The sequence below is a fragment of the Leptonotus elevatus genome, chromosome 8 (assembly GCF_054856555.1).
Source record: "Leptonotus elevatus isolate MCC_2025b chromosome 8, RoL_Lele_1.0, whole genome shotgun sequence".
In the NCBI taxonomy this organism is placed as follows: Eukaryota; Metazoa; Chordata; class Actinopteri; order Syngnathiformes; family Syngnathidae; genus Leptonotus; species Leptonotus elevatus.
In genome coordinates this window covers 5109814-5127242 of record NC_141246.1, presented here as the reverse complement: position 1 = coordinate 5127242, position 17429 = coordinate 5109814, and the positions used below count along the sequence as shown (strand labels likewise).

Below are 17429 nucleotides of genomic sequence, written 5' to 3'. Positions count from 1 at the left end.
GGGTGGGGGTGGGGCTTGTGATGGATGGGCTCGCCGTAGTGGCTCGCAGGGAGGAACGCACAGTCATAGTTTAGCCGACATATTGTCATTGCCGAATGCACAAAATTTGTCAAAAATAATAAAAAATAAAATAAAAAAGCCTTACAGTCAAATGTCACTTGACCTGTTTTGATATCTGTTCACAATTTAACCCTATGACGCCAAACGTATCATATTAAATACCAGACATTTTGAGCCCTCTATTAAATGAGTATAAAAAAATGTGTCCCCATTAAAACCCTGACGTATATGATCTGACACATGCATTGCACGGATAATCCATTAGAGGGCAGTATCACCCAGCTGATGGCTTTTCAGCGACCTTGCAAGATCGCCCCAATTGAGAAAGGAGAGACACCTATACTTATTAAAAGTGGGAAATGTTCTTTCTGTATTTTAGAAATAGTAACATGTTTGTTTATTAGTATATTTTTGACAGTTATTTACAGACAGAATTTAAAGCATTGTGACCGGATGTATCAAATGTGACACAAATTAAAAGTCATATGTGGAAGTTGATTTTCAACAAAATGTTGTTTGTTCAAAAGGACCAATTAATACTCTTTAACTACGCTTTATAGGGTTTAAAAAAAAAAAAGAGTCAAAATGTCACCCTTAGTCTTGTGAAAGTATGTGAGTGCACGTGTTTGAATATGTGTGAGAGATTTTTTACGTGAAAATATCGCTGCATTCTATCTCCTATTTTCTCATTTCTTTGACTTATTTTGAAGCTAAACTGCACATTTAAACAAAAATGCTCTTCTTCTGTTTCCCAGCTCGTCTTTCATTTCACAGGATTACACCTTCAGCACCCTGCAATTACAGCAGGTAACCTCCCCCAAGGCCAGAAGACAACGGACGACCATGCAGAAGCGCTTTTGCTGTGTGGGTTTTATTTTGGAGGAGAAGCATACTGATGGATTGCAGTCGCTAATTTGTCGGTAAAGTTTTATGGTAAAAGCTACGCTGGGAAAAAAATGAGTCCATTAAGTTGCCAAGATTTTGTGGTGATGCTACTTCTTGTCGTTAGCGTCTGCCTGGCGCAACAGCATCTCAGGTAAGAAAATCCATGTTGTTGCTATGCTTTTGGTTTTGTTGTTGGACTGTCCAATAAAAAACGGCCTGAATACAGTAGCTCTAAATGTTATTTTCAAGGAAGATTAGTAAATGGCTAAATGCACAAATTCCTTCCAAATAATTTAATTGTGCTAGGGGACCAAGAACACTTCTCTGTGGGATGCCACAAAAATGTATACGTTTTACACGTCTGTTTTTAGTATTTTGATGGCACATGTTGTTTAACAGTAAATATAAGTCCAAAGCATGTTAATTTGCGTGGAATCCCACAGGGACGTGTTCTAGGTCCATGACACAATTAACATTCGCTTGAAGTACTGTCATTTCTACACATTAGATGCATTTTATATAGAGAAATATTGTTTTTGTGATTGTGATCTTCTCCGTCAGCAGGTCAGACAAGGATGCGGCGACAGCGCCACCTTTGGGTCGAGCCCAGTCGGGGCGCTGCAGATACGGGCCGATGACTTTCTGTTGCCCGGGATGGTTGAATGTCAACGGCGGTTGTCAACGTAAGTCCATTCGTAGTTCAGAGGTTATCAGATTCGCACAAGCAGTAAAATGATGTGTTTTATTTTGTTTTACTTTGTGTATTTTGTATTTTATTGTTTTTATTGTTTTTATTGTTTTATTTTGTTGTTTTTATTGTGATCAATTTTACCTGAGAAGCACTTTGTGACCTTTTTGTCTTTGAAAGGTGCTATATAAATAAAATGTACTTACTTACTTACCTTGGATCTGCTAGAAATGGAATTTACCAAATTAAATATCATTTGAAGTCCGTGACAACACTTTATAGATTATTGAACAGTAGATTCCTTCATTTATGTTTACTAGTCACTTGTTGCTAGGCAGAATGTATAGAGGTCACATGTATGACACGACCCCATATTAATTTGAATAATTTTATTTAAATATAAATCCATGGAAATTTTTCTAGTTGAAATTATAATTGTAAATAAAATATCTGACGTCAATCAAATAAAAAATGCAATTCAAAATAAATGGAAGTGATACGTTTTATTAAATAAATTAAAAAAATCCTATCTTCTGTATGTTATTTCTGCACTAAGCTTTAAATACAAAAATGAAGTTTGCCCACTTAAGATCTCAGTGTCTCAATTGTTCTCCACAGCGGTGTGCAAGCAGCCTTGTGTACACGGACAATGCGTAGGACCTGACAAGTGTTTATGCTCCGCAGGCTACAAAGGACCACTGTGTGACCAAGGTGCACCCGAAGGACTCATTTTAAATCAATACATAAATCCATCATCCAATACTAATTAATGAAGTCTTTTTTTTTTCACATCTAGATGTCAACGAGTGCGGTTTCCCTGCGCGGCCATGTTCCCAGCGCTGCATGAACACGCTCGGTAGCTATCGATGCTTCTGCGAACGCGGATATGCTGTCAGTACAGACGGACAATCTTGCACCAGTGCGTGTTCACGTCTTCTATGCTTTCACACATAGAAATGGATTCTTTAACTCATTCACTACCGTGGATGTTTATACTCGGCAACTGGAATCCAAACGTTTACTGCCACTGACGAATATATTCGTCAAGTACGTTTTTCAATGGTTAAATAAATTCTTGATGCAATGCAATCTGAACAGCAACTTGTATGAGAAAAAAACTTGCTGTTCAAATTTTGCCAAAGCTTTTTTGATATAACCTGTTGACAAAAAAAAGTGGTGGTGGCCCACTAAAATCAAATTCTGACTTCCCACATAAATGGTAAAGATGTAAAACGGCTTCATAGCAGTCATGTGACTTGGACGTGCAATTGTTGACAAATTCATACATTCCTCAGAAATAACAGGATGTATTTTGCTTTTTGCTGCTGGGGGAATATAAAATGGCTGCCACATCCTGGCACTTCAGCTCCCTTTGGTGTATTGCAACAACATAAAGGAGACTCTAAAGTGATGTTAGTTAGCCACGTAAAAGGCATACTGAACAATAAAATATCCTATGCATCGAGTAATGTAGGTAGCATCTTCAGAATTTTTTTTCAAAATCCTGACATTTCATATGAGACACATAACGGTAAAAACATTTGGGAATTGAAATGTGAAAAATACAACTTAAAAAAAATAAATCTCAGAAAGTGAGGTATGTCTTTACCCTTATTGTATAAATTATATGAAAATGACCTATAGATTTGGTGTAAACATGTGTCACGATCCTAGAAAAATGTGACGCAGTTCAACATGTAAATAAGCAATGCCATGAAAAAAAAAAAGCAACTGATGCTTAACTCGAGTAACCGCGTAACCATTTATATCGCGCCACCTTTCAAACAAAATCCTGCTCATTTCTTATCAGAAGACTTTCAGATGTAATCAAGTCATTCATTTTGTGTTCTGTCTCAGAATTGTTGCGCAGTAGGCGCTGACTAGTGATTGTGCGTGTATTTCTTCCAGAAGAAGTCGCATGCGTCTCCTTGCGTTGCCAGTTCGACTGCCTGGAAAATAGCCAAGGAGGAGCCGTGCGCTGCGTGTGTCCGCCCGGCCTCCGCCTGGCTGCGGACAACACAACCTGTGAAGGTAAAACTTTCCCTTTTGGCTTTGTCAAACATACTGTATTGACCGTTAGCTAGTCAGGTCGGCATATATTACTTGCCATGACAATATGGCGGCCATCTTGCCACTTGTGGTCGAGTAAAAATGACATCACAGTTGCTCAGGTCTTATGTAACAACCAGTCACAGCGCAGCTTCAGAAAACTGGTCGTTGCCTGAGCAACTGTGATGTCATCTTCAGTCGACAGCAAGTGGCAAAATGGCCGCCACCTGAGATGGATAAAGATGGCTGGATTTTGCTTCATAATTCGTATTCCACAAAAGTAATATTAATCAGAATGTCATTTATAACATATTATTGTCAAGAAATGTTTAAGGCTGACTTCCCCTTTAAGGCCTGACTTTCTTCACATTCAGACTGTCCCGAAAGCTTATTTTTTGATGACATGATCACTGCTATGACAACTCATATCTTGAAAAATTCTGTCGGGTCATTGGTATGTCAAGAACCTTCATTAAAAAGCCTCGAATAAGCTGATGTAAAAATCAAAGGCTTGTTGTCACGACGACAGACAACTCCCTCCCTGTAATGATGTGAAGCCCCGCCCCCCATTCTCACATCCATGAAAGGAGACAGGAGCCACGCCAAACTTTTTGAATTTGTTCCACAAATCATTTTCAATAATAATCAATTAAATAAAAATATAAATATGTTTGCGAAAAATGTTGTATTTCAGGTCAGGGAAATCTACAAAACTTCATTCGAGACAACTGGATTCTTCTTGTTTTTTGAATTTTTGTCTATTTCTTGTTTTCACAAAACTTTCGGCAGTTATGTTATTAACTTATTTACTTGGCTTTGCCTCTGAAGGCGCATTAAGCCCCTTCTCAATTACTGTAGACGCTACCATCCGTATTTACTGTTGTGAGTCCATGTCAAAAATGTGATTTTGAGGGTGAGTGCTTCAGGGGGGGTCGTGAGGGATTTATCGTGGACTCCAGCGGGACTTGACTGTGTGTTTTGGGTCAGCGCTTCAATACGCTTCCCACTTCAAAGCACCGCCTTCAAAGTCCAGGTAGTCATTTGGATTGCTAATTGTTGTCTTAGGACAAGCCTCAGCGACATTCAGTGTTTAAAGGGATACTTGACCCTTTGAGGCATTTTTAGCAGTGAAAAGTTCATATTTCGTCCAAAATTAATTTGATAACTTCGTTATTTTTCACGTACAATTAATACCTTTCAAAACACATTTTTACGCTTTTTGTCGATTAAAGATGACATCACCTGTGCTGAGGAAATAGGTAACGACCAATCATGTCTCACCTGTTTCTGGGCGTGGTTAGTAAACTGAGCCATGATTGGTCGTTACCTACTTCCTCAGCACAGGTGATGTCATCTTTAGTCGACAGCAAGTGGAAAAAAAATGTTTTTAAAACTTTTAATTATACATGAAAAATAATGAAGTTATCATATCATACTTTTTACTGCTGAAAATGGCTCAATGAGTCAAGTATCCCTTTAAGGTCGAATATGTGTGCGTTGCAGATGTGGACGAGTGTCGCCGGATGTCCTGCCCGCTGCGCCGGACGTGCAAGAATACGTTTGGCAGCTTTGTGTGCGTGTGCCTCGAAGGCTTTGTGATGGGCTCGCTACATGGATCGGTGCAATGTCGAGGTGCTGCATATATATATATATATATATATAACAATTCATTTAAAATCTGACTTTATTTTTTTCTTCCAGCGTTTATTTTTGACGATATGACTCTTGATATTTCTCACCCCCTTTCTCACAGATAAGGACGAGTGTGTGACCGGTTCTCACAATTGTAGCCGCCATGCTCGTTGCGTGAACACAGACGGTTCCTATTCCTGTCAGTGTCTGCATGCCTACATTGGCGATGGACACGCCTGCCGGCCCAGGAGGGACACACAGTCCAAGCCTGCCTTCTACTTCAATTACAAACTCTCCAGAAGGACCAAGAATGGTCCAAGGCCTTTTTCGTCTTCTTCGGAGATCTACAACGTTGTCAAACGGAGGTCAAAACCCAAAATGTGAACGGTATTCTCGGCACTCAGATCAAAAGCTGCTGGACTATTTTGATAGGTACTGTAAAACAGTGGTGTCTTGGGCCCGAAACCTAAAAAAGTCACACATTATGAAAGCTACATTTTTCAACTCAGTTTTATGGCAATTGTAAAAATAAAAAAAAATTGGTACCATACATGGAAGCCAAACCCTCCCTTGAAACATTACTTTGAAACCCTGACTAGTTTAAAACACAGCCCCCCCCCCCCCCCCCAACACCCCCACAAATTCAATTATATGCCAACTGTAAAAAAAATAATAAGAATAATTTAAATGGTGATGCTGCATGAAAGACACACAAAGTACCACATGGGTACTCTTAAGTCACATCTATGTCAGGGACAGGTTTATTATAGTTTTGGGATTTTCATTTTAGTTCATTTTTATTTCATTTTCAGTTTTTTTTAAATTTAGTTACTTTGAATTAGTTTTTACTTTTCAGTGTGGTTCACTTAGTTTTTATTAGTTTTAGTTATTTAAAAAAAAATGCTTAATTTTTGTTTATTTTTAGTTAGTTTCAGTATTATTATTTTTTAAGTGTATTATTTGTGCGCAATAATTAATAAACACTATGGTAAAATGAAAAAAAACCCAATTTCTTTCTGAGTTGAATGAAAAAGCAGGCAAGCCGAGCCATTGGAGCCAAAAGTATGCAAAATTGTGGCCGAGGAGCGACGTCATCTGAAGGTGCTTTTCTATTGGCTGCTGCTAGATGACATCACTTCTGTGAGACACACTTTCAAACGTCCTTATTGCGGTTAATATCAAAAATAATATAATTAAAATCACATTTGAAATCATCCTCAAAGGCTCATTTCGCTATAATTATAGTTAGTGTTTTGTAAACATAAAATGCAGTTTCAGTTATTTTTCTTTTCTTTTTTTTTAACAATTTTTATTCTATTTCATTAAACGGTTTTGTTAACTAAAATAACCTTGGTCACGAATGAAAAAAATAATAATCTGGAATGGTTTTACGGTAAATCCACACCTTGTGCTATTTTCAACATACTGGAAATATTTGTATTATGCCCAATCTAATCTCTAATGAAACCAGTCTTTTTAAACATCAGTCTGGGGACTTTTCATACCTCGCCGACGTCTGCCACGGGCGGGAATGTTTTAGGAAGTCAGGTGCAAGCCAGCTGGACTTACGAAAGAAAGCCAGGGACAGAGCGTAGACAGGTCAGACGCGCCCGCCAACCGGGAATCTCCGTCTGGAAGGCTCTTCCTGTGTCGGGAGAGCAGCAATGATTGTTTCATGTTTCATCCTGGGTCAATTGTTGGCTTTCCTTTCCCAAAAGACACTTCGAGGGAGGTTCAACAGCTTGACAAAAATCAAGTAAACAAAGTGTAGAATCCCAAGAGGAGGGAAAAAACATATAGGTAAAAATTTCTCAAGCCTTTGAGCAAGGTACTGAACCATCAGTTGCTCCTGATGGGCTATCGTCATTAGGTAAATGAGGAGACGGTGTTTAAGCGAGCAAACTGCATTAATGTATGTCCAACATAACAATATGAACTCATTCGCTGCCATTGACGACTATAGACGTCAAAAATTCATGTGAACTATTTCTATTAGTTTCATTTTTTTTTCATTTCATTTAATTTTTTAATGAAAACCTAGATTTTTTATTGTGCATTTATAACATATAAAAATGATCATGCGATTAATTACGATTAAACGCCCCTTATTTTTATTTATTTTTTTAATTAGGCCCATTAATCACAAATATTATATCTGTTCTAAATTTACAATATTTTTTTCTAAGTTTTCATACTCTTGTTAATAAAAGTGGAAAAAAAATTAAACTAATGTTAAAAAAATAATTTTTTGACATATTTAGCCGTCAATGGCAGTAAATGAGATAATAACAAGTTACGGCTGGATTTCCGTTTCTACGCTGGCGAATTTCGACTTAAGTCAGATTTCCCCGTTAAAGTCCATAATAACATCAAAATACTTTGTACAGTAATTAAAAAAAAAAAAAACATACTTGCACAACCCGGAAGGTCCGACGGCAATATTTCGTTTTTCCGCACGGACATTCATTGCTAGCAGAGCGTAGCTAATGGAAACTTAAACACGAAAATGTGACGGTCGCGTACGACGTGACTCAAGGACTCCCTCGTAACAACAACAATAAGTGTAATGAGAGGTGCTGTTGCTAGGGGGCGTCACATTCTGCTGCTTGTTGGGGGTCTTGCGGTGAGAACAAGCAGCTGCTGGAGGGCCCTGCCACTGACCCTATTCATCCCAACAGCAGGTGTCACAACGTGTCCCGCCTCACACACACACACACGCACAGTCAGAAAACCTGTGTGTGAGTCAGGGTTGGGGGGCAGGAGGAGACGGGGTTGGGGGGTGGGGGGGGGAGACCTGGAACTACTTACCGAGAACAAAGAGGCAAATCAGGGAAAAATGCAGCCTCCTCGAATAAATCTCACCACAATGCTGAGAAAAGTCCCCAGCGCGCCCTCAGAAAAAAGCAGGAAAAACCTGGTTTCTTTCTGCCCAAAGTGTCTTTCCAAAAGGCAGAAATAGAAAACATTTTAGATAAAAGCAAGCAGGCAGCCCCCCCACGCACACACCCCTCCCTCGCTGAAAAGGACCTCACACCAAGACAGGGTGTAATTCTGACCAGAAAACTGCTTTATTTACCCGGGAAGGGAAAAGAAGAAGAAGAAAAAAGCACTTAGACAACAAGTGGTGGGTGCGCTACGCCGCAAGCTGGAAATTTCTTGTTATTCTCTGCTCAACTATCAAAAATGCTCCAAAATAAATTTGCATTAACAAGAAATTCACCCAAATAATTATACCGTATAAAATGTACTCTAATGTAAATATATAACAATTTATACCGAAATAAATGCATAAAATTCTAAATAATTAAATCAAATAAAAACTCAAATGAACGCGACAAAAATATACAGAGTTGTTACAAAAGTTCTAACAGGCAAAATGTACAGATTTTTTTTTACAAAGTATTAACCAATGTTCATCATTTATCGCACTGATTTTGAAATATTGTTGCGTGGTCACTCGTTGCTGGGCAGAGTTTGTGGGGCTACAATCATACATCAGAGGCCCTCATGGCCTAATTAAAAAAAAAATAGTTTAGCCTACAAATCAGTTCCCACTGACAAAAAACAAACAAAAAATCCATGAGCCATGATAAATGATGCCCTTTTTGTGGTTTCGTCACAAAAAAAAATCACGAAAAAGCAAAACACATTCATGACATTCCAGTCCCAACACATTTAAATGTGCATAAGAGTTTTTTCTTCCGTAGCTCAGGGGTCGCCAACTCCGGCCCTCGAGGGCCCCTATCCTGCATGTACCAAGCTTGCTGACAAGCTGATCATTTGAATCAGGCGTGTCGGAGGAGGGAAACATCGAAAGCAAACAGGACTCTCACCCTTGAGGACCGGAGTTTGACACCTGCGCTTGAGGGGTCACTTGTTGCTAGGCAAGAGTTTGTAGGGCGCAATTGTGACCGTTCGATCGGCTTTCCTGAGCTGCTGTTATGACAAAAACATAAGGATTACAAGACCTAAATGACGGCTCTGTATTACATATAAAGGATTTGTTTATACGAGTGCATGAAAACGAATGGTCTCAAAGTAGCAGTCACTTTGGTCACGGGGGAATAATCAAAGCTTCCTGTTATCGTAGAGGCGGCCGTGCCCTCTGAGTCACTTTTAAATCACATTATATGGGCTCCGCACGCACTCCTGTGTGACCCCATCCTCCCCCAAGGCCCCCAAAAACACACTCAAACATCAAGCTACCGTTTATCAGTGACCTTAATTCATGTCTCCAATCCGCATGATGTCTTTGAAGTGAACACACAAGTTACCCCCCACAGCTGCACGTGGGGGGGGAGGGTGGTGGGGGACATGAAAGACGGAGACTTGACCTGACCGGAATTCACCGCGAATAAATCGTTCTTCATATGAGAGCCGCGCCGCCTTGTTCGGGGACGGGATTATCCCGGATGAAGCAGGAAAGATTTCCCCCTGCTTAAGCTACGGAGGAATGCCCCACTCAGGACAAGGTGAAGGGAAGTGAGAGCGACCAAAGGAGTGCACTTTATTCTTCCTTTCGTGCGGCAATTACCAAGGAAAGAAATTGCTCGTGTTTCCGCTTTGCTCTTGCCCGGAGATCCGCGTTGAGCTCGATGGAAAACAGGAAGAAAAATGAAGCCTGTGGAATTTATTTATTTTTAAACAATAACATTAACAACCGAAAGTACATTTTAGTATGGGCACTTGTTGCTTGGCAGGATTGGCGGGACACGACCAAGAAAACAAATTTATATTGTTTCCTTGACAACTTGGAAGAGAAGGCTATTGCTGCTCCACACAGCAGAGAAAGGACAAGGAAAGGCGGCAGGATCCGGAAGTCAACGAGCAAAGAGGAGATTTATTGAAGTCTTGCGATATAGACGGAAATCTTGCCGGATTTACTGAAGTCTCACAAGATTTACTGAAGTGATGATCTTTTCTAGCGATACTGAAATCTTGCAAGATATTTAATAGGGGTGGGAATCTTTGAATGGCTCACGATTCGATTCCGATTTTTGGGCCTGCGATTTGATCCCGAATCGATTTTCGATTAAGAGCGATTTTTGCTTCAAAATGATTTGCTTCAAAATGATTTTTGCTTCAATCTATAGATGTGCAAGGAATTGTAATGATCTACTCCAGTCTGACTCGCTAATGCTAATTAGCGCGCTACTCGTGGCTACAATTTAACAGTGTATTTAGACCGTGTGGAACCACACTGCCCCTCAGTGGCCAAACCGGGTACAACATGAACAGCGCCCCAAATAAAGGTACACACAGACAAAGGCAAGACAGTATAAAAAAATTAAAAAAAATCAATTTTGGGACATTTTAAATCGATTCTGAATCGTACTAAATGAGAATCGCGATTCTTATGAGAATCGATTTTTTGGGCACACCCTTAATATTCAAGTCCCATGAGATTTACTAAGGTATCATAAGATGTACTGAAATATCATGAGATTCTAATGCAATTTAGTGAAGTCTCACGATACAAAGGATCGAAGAAAGAGAAAGACAGAAATATCTCGTGTGCTGTGCTGAAGTCTTGTAAGATACTCCAATATCGCAAAATTGACTGAAGTCTCATGAGATATTCTCAGGTCTCATGAAATTTGTCATAAGTCTTGCGAGACATACTCAAGAGATATAGAAATCCTGTGAAATTGACAGATTTTTTTCTGACATACTGAAGTATCACGAGAGAGACATCTTGAACGGTATTCTATCCCCCGACATGTCGTCTTGGTGGTTTTACTAATATCAAGATATACTGAAATCTTTGAAAATTTGAGGAAGTCTCATGAGATTTATTGAAGTCTCACAAGATTTACTGAAGTTTCGTGAGATTTGAGAAGGCTTGCCCTCTTGGCGGATTTACTCATATCAAGCAAGACATACTAAAGTCTTGCTAAATTTATGGAAATCTTAAGAGGTAAGCTGTAAGTCTCATGAGATTTATTGAAGTCTCAAAAGACTTGCAGTAAATCTCAGCAGATGTTCTCAAGTCTTACAAGTTACTAAATGTTCTACGAGATTTAGTTACTGTAAGTCTCATGAGATTTAAAGAAATTTTGTGACCTACTAAAGTTTTACAAGATTCCCAAAAGACTTGTGTGAAACTTAGGTTGAGCGAGATTTAATGAAATCTCGTGAGATTTACTGAAGAATTGTGATATTTACTAAAGTCTTGCGAGATGCGGTGAAATCTCTCAAGCTATTCAAGTGCTGCGACATTCATGTGATTTTATTAAGTCTCATGATATAAACTAGAGTCTCCTGAGATTTAAAAAATATATATATATATAAATAAGTATGTCTTTATTATCAGTATAACAACTACAAAACAATTGATTACCATCTCTGAAGTTGCAATAAAAACACAAATAAAACAGAATTTTAACTGAAGTTTTTATTTTTTATTTTTTTTTTTAACTTTGGTTAAATCTCATGAGATTTGTTCGAGTCACTGTGTGCTGGTGTCTTGCGAACCATAATTAAGTCTGATGAGGTTTACTGAAGTCCCACAAGCCTCACAAGATTTTTTTTTGAAATATTATCTATATACTAAAGCCTCACACAATCTACTAAAATCTTACAAAGTTTACTTTAGCGTCACGAGTTAACACGTAACTCTTGTGAGATGTACTGAAGTCTCGCAAGAGTTACTGAACTTTCGCCAGATTGACTCGATTTTGGTGATATGTACTGAGATCCCACATAATATATCAAAATCTTGCTAAATTTACTGAAGTTCTGTTGGATACATTTGAAGTCTCATGAGATTTGCATGTGCCCACCCACAGGTTGGTCATGCTGGCAACCATCAAAAAAGGGGTCCGCCGTCACCCCCTGGCAGTTTTTCAGGACCCCGAACTCACACCCGCTGACTATAGCCCATTCCTTGTGAGTAGTGGGGGGGGGGTTAAATGTGTTACGTTACCTTCATGTGCACTTTGGCCCACCCCGATCACAGCGGCACGCTCCAAACCTCCTCGCATGGATTGTTTGCTTTCACATCAACGGACTGACAGGCAGTGTTTACACACAAACACCGTTATTGTTGATATGTTATGTGATTGCTGGACCACAATGAACTACGCAATTTAAACCCAAAAAAATACAACCAAACCACTGCATTGTTGAGGTTTTGATAATAGCAGATATATGACTCAGATATATGACTTGGCCTCCGGGTATGCACGTTGAGCATTTTTATTGGTATTAAAATGACAGCAGTGTTTACATCATTTGGCGAACTGTGTTGGATTTTCCAGTGTTTTTGTTAGGAGTCCAAGCAGGTGCTTGCCAACAAGAGCAGAGCAGAAAAAGGCTCCCCTTTTTGGAGCAGATTTTGCAGGTACGACACTGACATCTAGTGGATGTCAGCGGGTGGTGCATATGAACCCTCGGGTATGGTACTTGGAAGAAAGTGCTTAACAACACATCGTACGTATTAGTTGCAGACAACCGGTCGTGAAGAGACCATCAAGCAGTCTGAAGTGCTTTAATTCAAATGATTTCAGTTTTACTGAGCTCTCGACATTTAACCATTTTGAAGTATCTTAGAAAATAGTTGATGCTTTTTGTGGACTATAAGATTGACAGTCCTCCTACGCCTAGTATTTATTCATTCATTCATTCGTTTGGCCTTTAATTATTTAGTCAAGCTAACTAAGAACACTCTCGTTTTTCAAACTTTGAGTATTTACATAAAACATGACGATAACATAAGTACAGCACATGTCTTACACAAGGTAAAAGTACGAAATGTTTAAAGCATTTACAAACAAAGGAGTTAAGATAGAGCAAAGCAAAATAAATTACTAAAAGAATGTACTGTCGTACTTTTTTAACAAAACCAGTGCAGTATATTATGTATAGTTTCTATATGAAAAGTGTCCATATCAATCTAGTTTGTTAAAAAATAAATAAATAAACCATATATATAGAAATGTATGTGTGTGTGTGTGTGGGGGGGGGGTTTAATGCTAAAATGTTGTAGTTTGCCATAAGATGTCATGATTTTCTAAATTAATTGAATTTAAAATTAAATAGTGCTGTAAATGACTATCAAATAAATATAAATATGCAGATTTATAATCTTACAAAATATATCAAATTCAACAGAGTCCGGAAATAAATAAGATTTTGTTTTTTGTTTTGTTTTTTTACTTGAAAATTAAACTTTATTTATCTTGAAATGTGGTAGGCCCTATCTATTCTCACAAATGGGTCATAAGTTTATACAATATAAAAGAAGAAGAAAGAAAATATACATAATCCGGAATACTAAAATGAACTCAAGTTATGAATGAATTCTATAAAACACTGATCAGGTAAAGTCAATTGCAATTCATCCACTGCTATGTGAGGACTGCATTCAATCAAAAGTACTGATGTCATCTTGCCACAAGATGGCGGGCTAGACAAGTCAGTGAATCATGAAAATTGGCTTGCAAGTACAGTACATGGCTTTAGAAATGCTCTGATTTTGCATAGTACAGTGGACCCCGCATCCCCACTGTTTGGCACCCGTGTATTTACCCATTCGCGGATTTTTTCTCTCTATTTTTTAAATATCGTTTAATATATTTCTTTTTTTTCCTCTTCATTTTTTCGTCTGATTTTGGAAACGCTTGTGGGAGGGGTTCCCTGTTCTTTCAATATATATATATTTTTAATTAGAAACAAAACCAAAAAAATATTAGTTACTTTTTTTTTCTCCAAAAGACATTTATACACACATTTCGCTATTCAACCAAGAATAGTGAGGTCCTCTGTATAGCAAAGGCAAAAATACAAACAATTTCCAATGTAAAATGTATGCGATTTTGATTTGTAACGTCAAACGTGTGCGACTAATGCCTTTTCTTTTGGCGCAAGCACAATAAGGTGGCTGCAAGTGTTCTTTATTGAGCAACACGTGACACCACACAACACTCGTGTGTCTATATGCTACCGCTGTCATCTATCATCTACCCTGGTCACGTGACCTCAGGCACGGTTTCAGTATGGGTGACATCATCCTCAGCTATCATCCCTTGTGTCCCACCCATCCCCCTCTGAGTCAGTCGGAATTCTAGCATTCAAACAAGGGATGAGTTTAGAAATAAGTGGGCCACACAATTGAATAGTTGCTAAATATAAAACATTTTAAGAGCTAATTTTGTACTCAGCGTTATTGCTGGCTATTGTGTCACAGAGCATTACAAATACTGTCAGTTCAATAATGGACAATGCATATACACACCTCTGTTGAAATGCAAGTTTTATAAAGTACATAAACATATAATGAGAACAAGAAAAATCTTAATTTTACTAACTTAACGCGTTCACTGCCATTGACGCCTATAGACGTCAAAAATTCATTTGAACTATTTCTATTAGTTTAACATTTTTTTCCACTTTTGTTAACAAGAGTATGAAAACCTAGATTTTTTTTGCACATTTAGAACAGATATAAAATGTGTTATTAATCGTGAAGTCATGCGATTAAATACTATTAAAAAAAATAATCACCTGACGCCCCTGATTTTTAATAATATTTTATTTTTTTTAAATTGTGAGTTAACTGGTGAAGTCATGCGATTAATTACAATTAAAAAATGTAATCACCTGATGCCCCTAATTGTTTAATAATCTTTTCTTCTTTGAAAAAAAAAAGATTTAAAAAAGAAAAGATTTTTAAAAATCAGGCGATTAAAATTTGCCATTCTGATTAATCCCATGAACTCACGATTTTATATCTGTTCTAAATATACAACAACAAAAAATCTAGGTTTTCATATTCTTGTTAACAAAAGTGGAAAAAATGTTAAACTAATAGAAATAGTTCAAATGAATTTTTGACGTCAATGGCAGCGAATGAGTTAATTTAGAAAAATAACATCTTTTAGATGGTCCATCTCAAGCTCTATGCTAAAAAAATACAATAAAAGAAGAATTGAGACCACGAAAAATAACAACAGGATGCACACCTGAAGTATAAAGACACAGGTGCACCATCATGTAACCCCGCCCCCTTGCCAACCTAGTGTTGGATTAAGCTCAGCGGTCAGCAGTACCCCCCCCCCCCCCATCCCCACCCCCTCACTGCCAGTAGTGTCCCGACTGCTTTGAAAGGCAGCTGCTGTGTATTTTGTTCCCAGCCGCCATGTGACTATGACAGCTGCTGTCACTCAGATGCTTCCCATCGTGCATTGCAACGCTGATTGGGAAGACCACCCTCCGTATGAGGGTCTAACTTGGGATCTCAAGGGTGTCACATTTTACAGTCTGGGATTTAGATGATGAAGAAGAATGCAGCATTGTCTGGTTGAGCCAGCAATGAATCTGGTGAATTGCATATAGAAAATGAACAGCAATTTTGTAGGATATCTCAAATGTAATATGAAATATGAAGACGTGTTCCTGATTAAAATAATAAATAATTTAAAAAAATTGGATGCATATGTTTTTTTTCTTTGGATATCAAAATTAAAGCTTTTTTTCCGTGTAATTTTATACAAAAATATATATTTTCATGATAGATATTATGTACTTTTAGTAGAATTCTGTACAAAAATAAATATCCTTTAGTTAACGTTTATATTTAGTATAGTCATGTCCTAACTTAAACAACATATTTTGTATTTTTGGCGTGATTTTGTACAAAAAATAATAATGAATGTCCCTTTGTTAAGCGACGTCAACTTTTAAGATTTTATTTATTTATTACAACAAATCCGTATACTAATTTAGTCAACAGATATTTTGCACACATGGAAAAAAAAAACAATTATATAGGCTTATCTCATAATTATGAGATATATTAAAATACAGTGAACTCCTGTTCATTGCTATATATTCCCTTCATGCTAAAATACATAAATAAATACATAAAATAATTACTTAAACATTGCCTGTCCAACTGTAAAGTTTTATGGCAGCTTTAGGTTGACTTAAGAACAGATTAATAATCAGACTGTGTCAAAGACAAATTTAAGGGAAAAAAAAGATGGGAGTTCTCCTTTCTCATCATGTTGAACTGAACATCATCTTTCTCGTCCTGTTCCCTCCTCCAGTCTCCTTCTTGTTTTATTTTTTTCTCTCTCTTCACGTGCAGCGCGTTCCCGCCACACTCAGACATGCTGTCGCCAGCCGCGTGACGTCATCTGCAGCAGGAGCCTCCGCGTCCCCGAGAGAAACTAGATCCTCGCCCCGAGCTGTGAACTCTCGAGAAGCAACGCGACGTTTTTCTTTTAATGTTCGACATCATTTAACTTAACTACTTATATATTATAATAACTTTTTTTTCTTTTTTTTTATTGAACTATTATACGCTGATGTCAATCTATCAGGCCATACCATTAGGTACACCTCCACATGCATCTTAAAGACATTTTTTTTATGCACACTGCCAATAATGTTTATTTATATATTATTTGATTGGCATAACAATAACAGTATTCCAAAGAAGTCTTTATTATTATTATTATTTTTTTAAGCACACCATCTTGTTTGATTTATCTAATTTCCAAGGTAATAGTGACCCATCCGCAGCTCGCTCTCTTGCCGCAAGCCGATTTCCTTGCATTAGCCTGCATTATTTATGAGATGCTTTGAAGACGTGTCTCGCTCTTGATTTTGACTGCATTATCCACCTAGAGGACTCCGCTTAAAGCAAGGGGTGAACAAAGTGTGTCCGTGGGGCTGTCAAGAAGTCCTGTAATAGACCACAAGGACATTCAAATAAGAAATGAAAACACTTTCAAGGAGCATGGAGAAGACACTAACGGCCCTGCAGGGAACACCATGAAAAACCAAACGCAGTGTGAAAAGGGCTTTTAACACTGAACTGTGAGCAACCACGTCCCTTAAAGGCACACGCAACACACAGATAACACTGTTTGTGTACGTGTGAGAGAGTGAGTGATTTTGTGGCCCTGATAGCATCCACAGTGCTTATCATAAAGCAATCATAGTGTACAATATACAATCGCTGACTATCAGATAAAACATTGAAAGCTGGCTTAAAATTAAAAAAAAAGAAGCCTTTCTGTAGATCATAAAAAGTCTATTTTTTTAAGACAGGAAATTGTTGCAGTAAATTACTAAAACAAAGCCTTTTTTTTTTTCTCTCCAGACCTAA

At 37.9% G+C, this 17429-nt stretch overlaps 1 protein-coding gene and 1 long non-coding RNA gene across 7 annotated transcripts in view; both read left to right on the top strand.

Moving 5' to 3' along the window:
• LOC147169341 (nephronectin) overlaps positions 1-6270 on the top strand; it is a 44311-nt gene extending 38041 nt beyond the window's left edge. For 2 of the 5 annotated variants that reach the window (XM_086083122.1, XM_086083125.1), the window contains 8 exons: positions 816-980; positions 1070-1096; positions 1510-1628; positions 2252-2344; positions 2430-2552; positions 3542-3664; positions 5186-5314; positions 5436-6270. In XM_086083122.1, the coding sequence (XP_085939248.1) occupies positions 904-980; positions 1070-1096; positions 1510-1628; positions 2252-2344; positions 2430-2552; positions 3542-3664; positions 5186-5314; positions 5436-5698 (954 nt within the window). In that variant the 5' untranslated portion in view covers positions 816-903 and the 3' untranslated portion in view covers positions 5699-6270. Of the gene's footprint in view, positions 1-38; positions 981-1069; positions 1097-1509; positions 1629-2251; positions 2345-2429; positions 2553-3541; positions 3665-5185; positions 5315-5435 lie in introns of those variants that run through there. The other 3 variants (XM_086083127.1, XM_086083126.1, XM_086083124.1) reach the window with 3 other exon arrangements.
• A 3381-nt stretch (positions 6271-9651) lies between these two features.
• On the top strand, positions 9652-16496 carry LOC147169340 (uncharacterized). Of its 2 annotated transcripts, none has more exons than XR_015095722.1 (3): positions 9652-9786; positions 12103-12202; positions 16404-16496. It is a non-coding gene; the product is annotated as an uncharacterized LOC147169340 (long non-coding RNA). The 2 variants fall into 2 exon arrangements; XR_015095721.1 differs by lacking the exon at positions 9652-9786 and adding an exon at positions 10440-10566.
• The last annotated feature ends 933 nt before the right edge of the window (positions 16497-17429 follow it).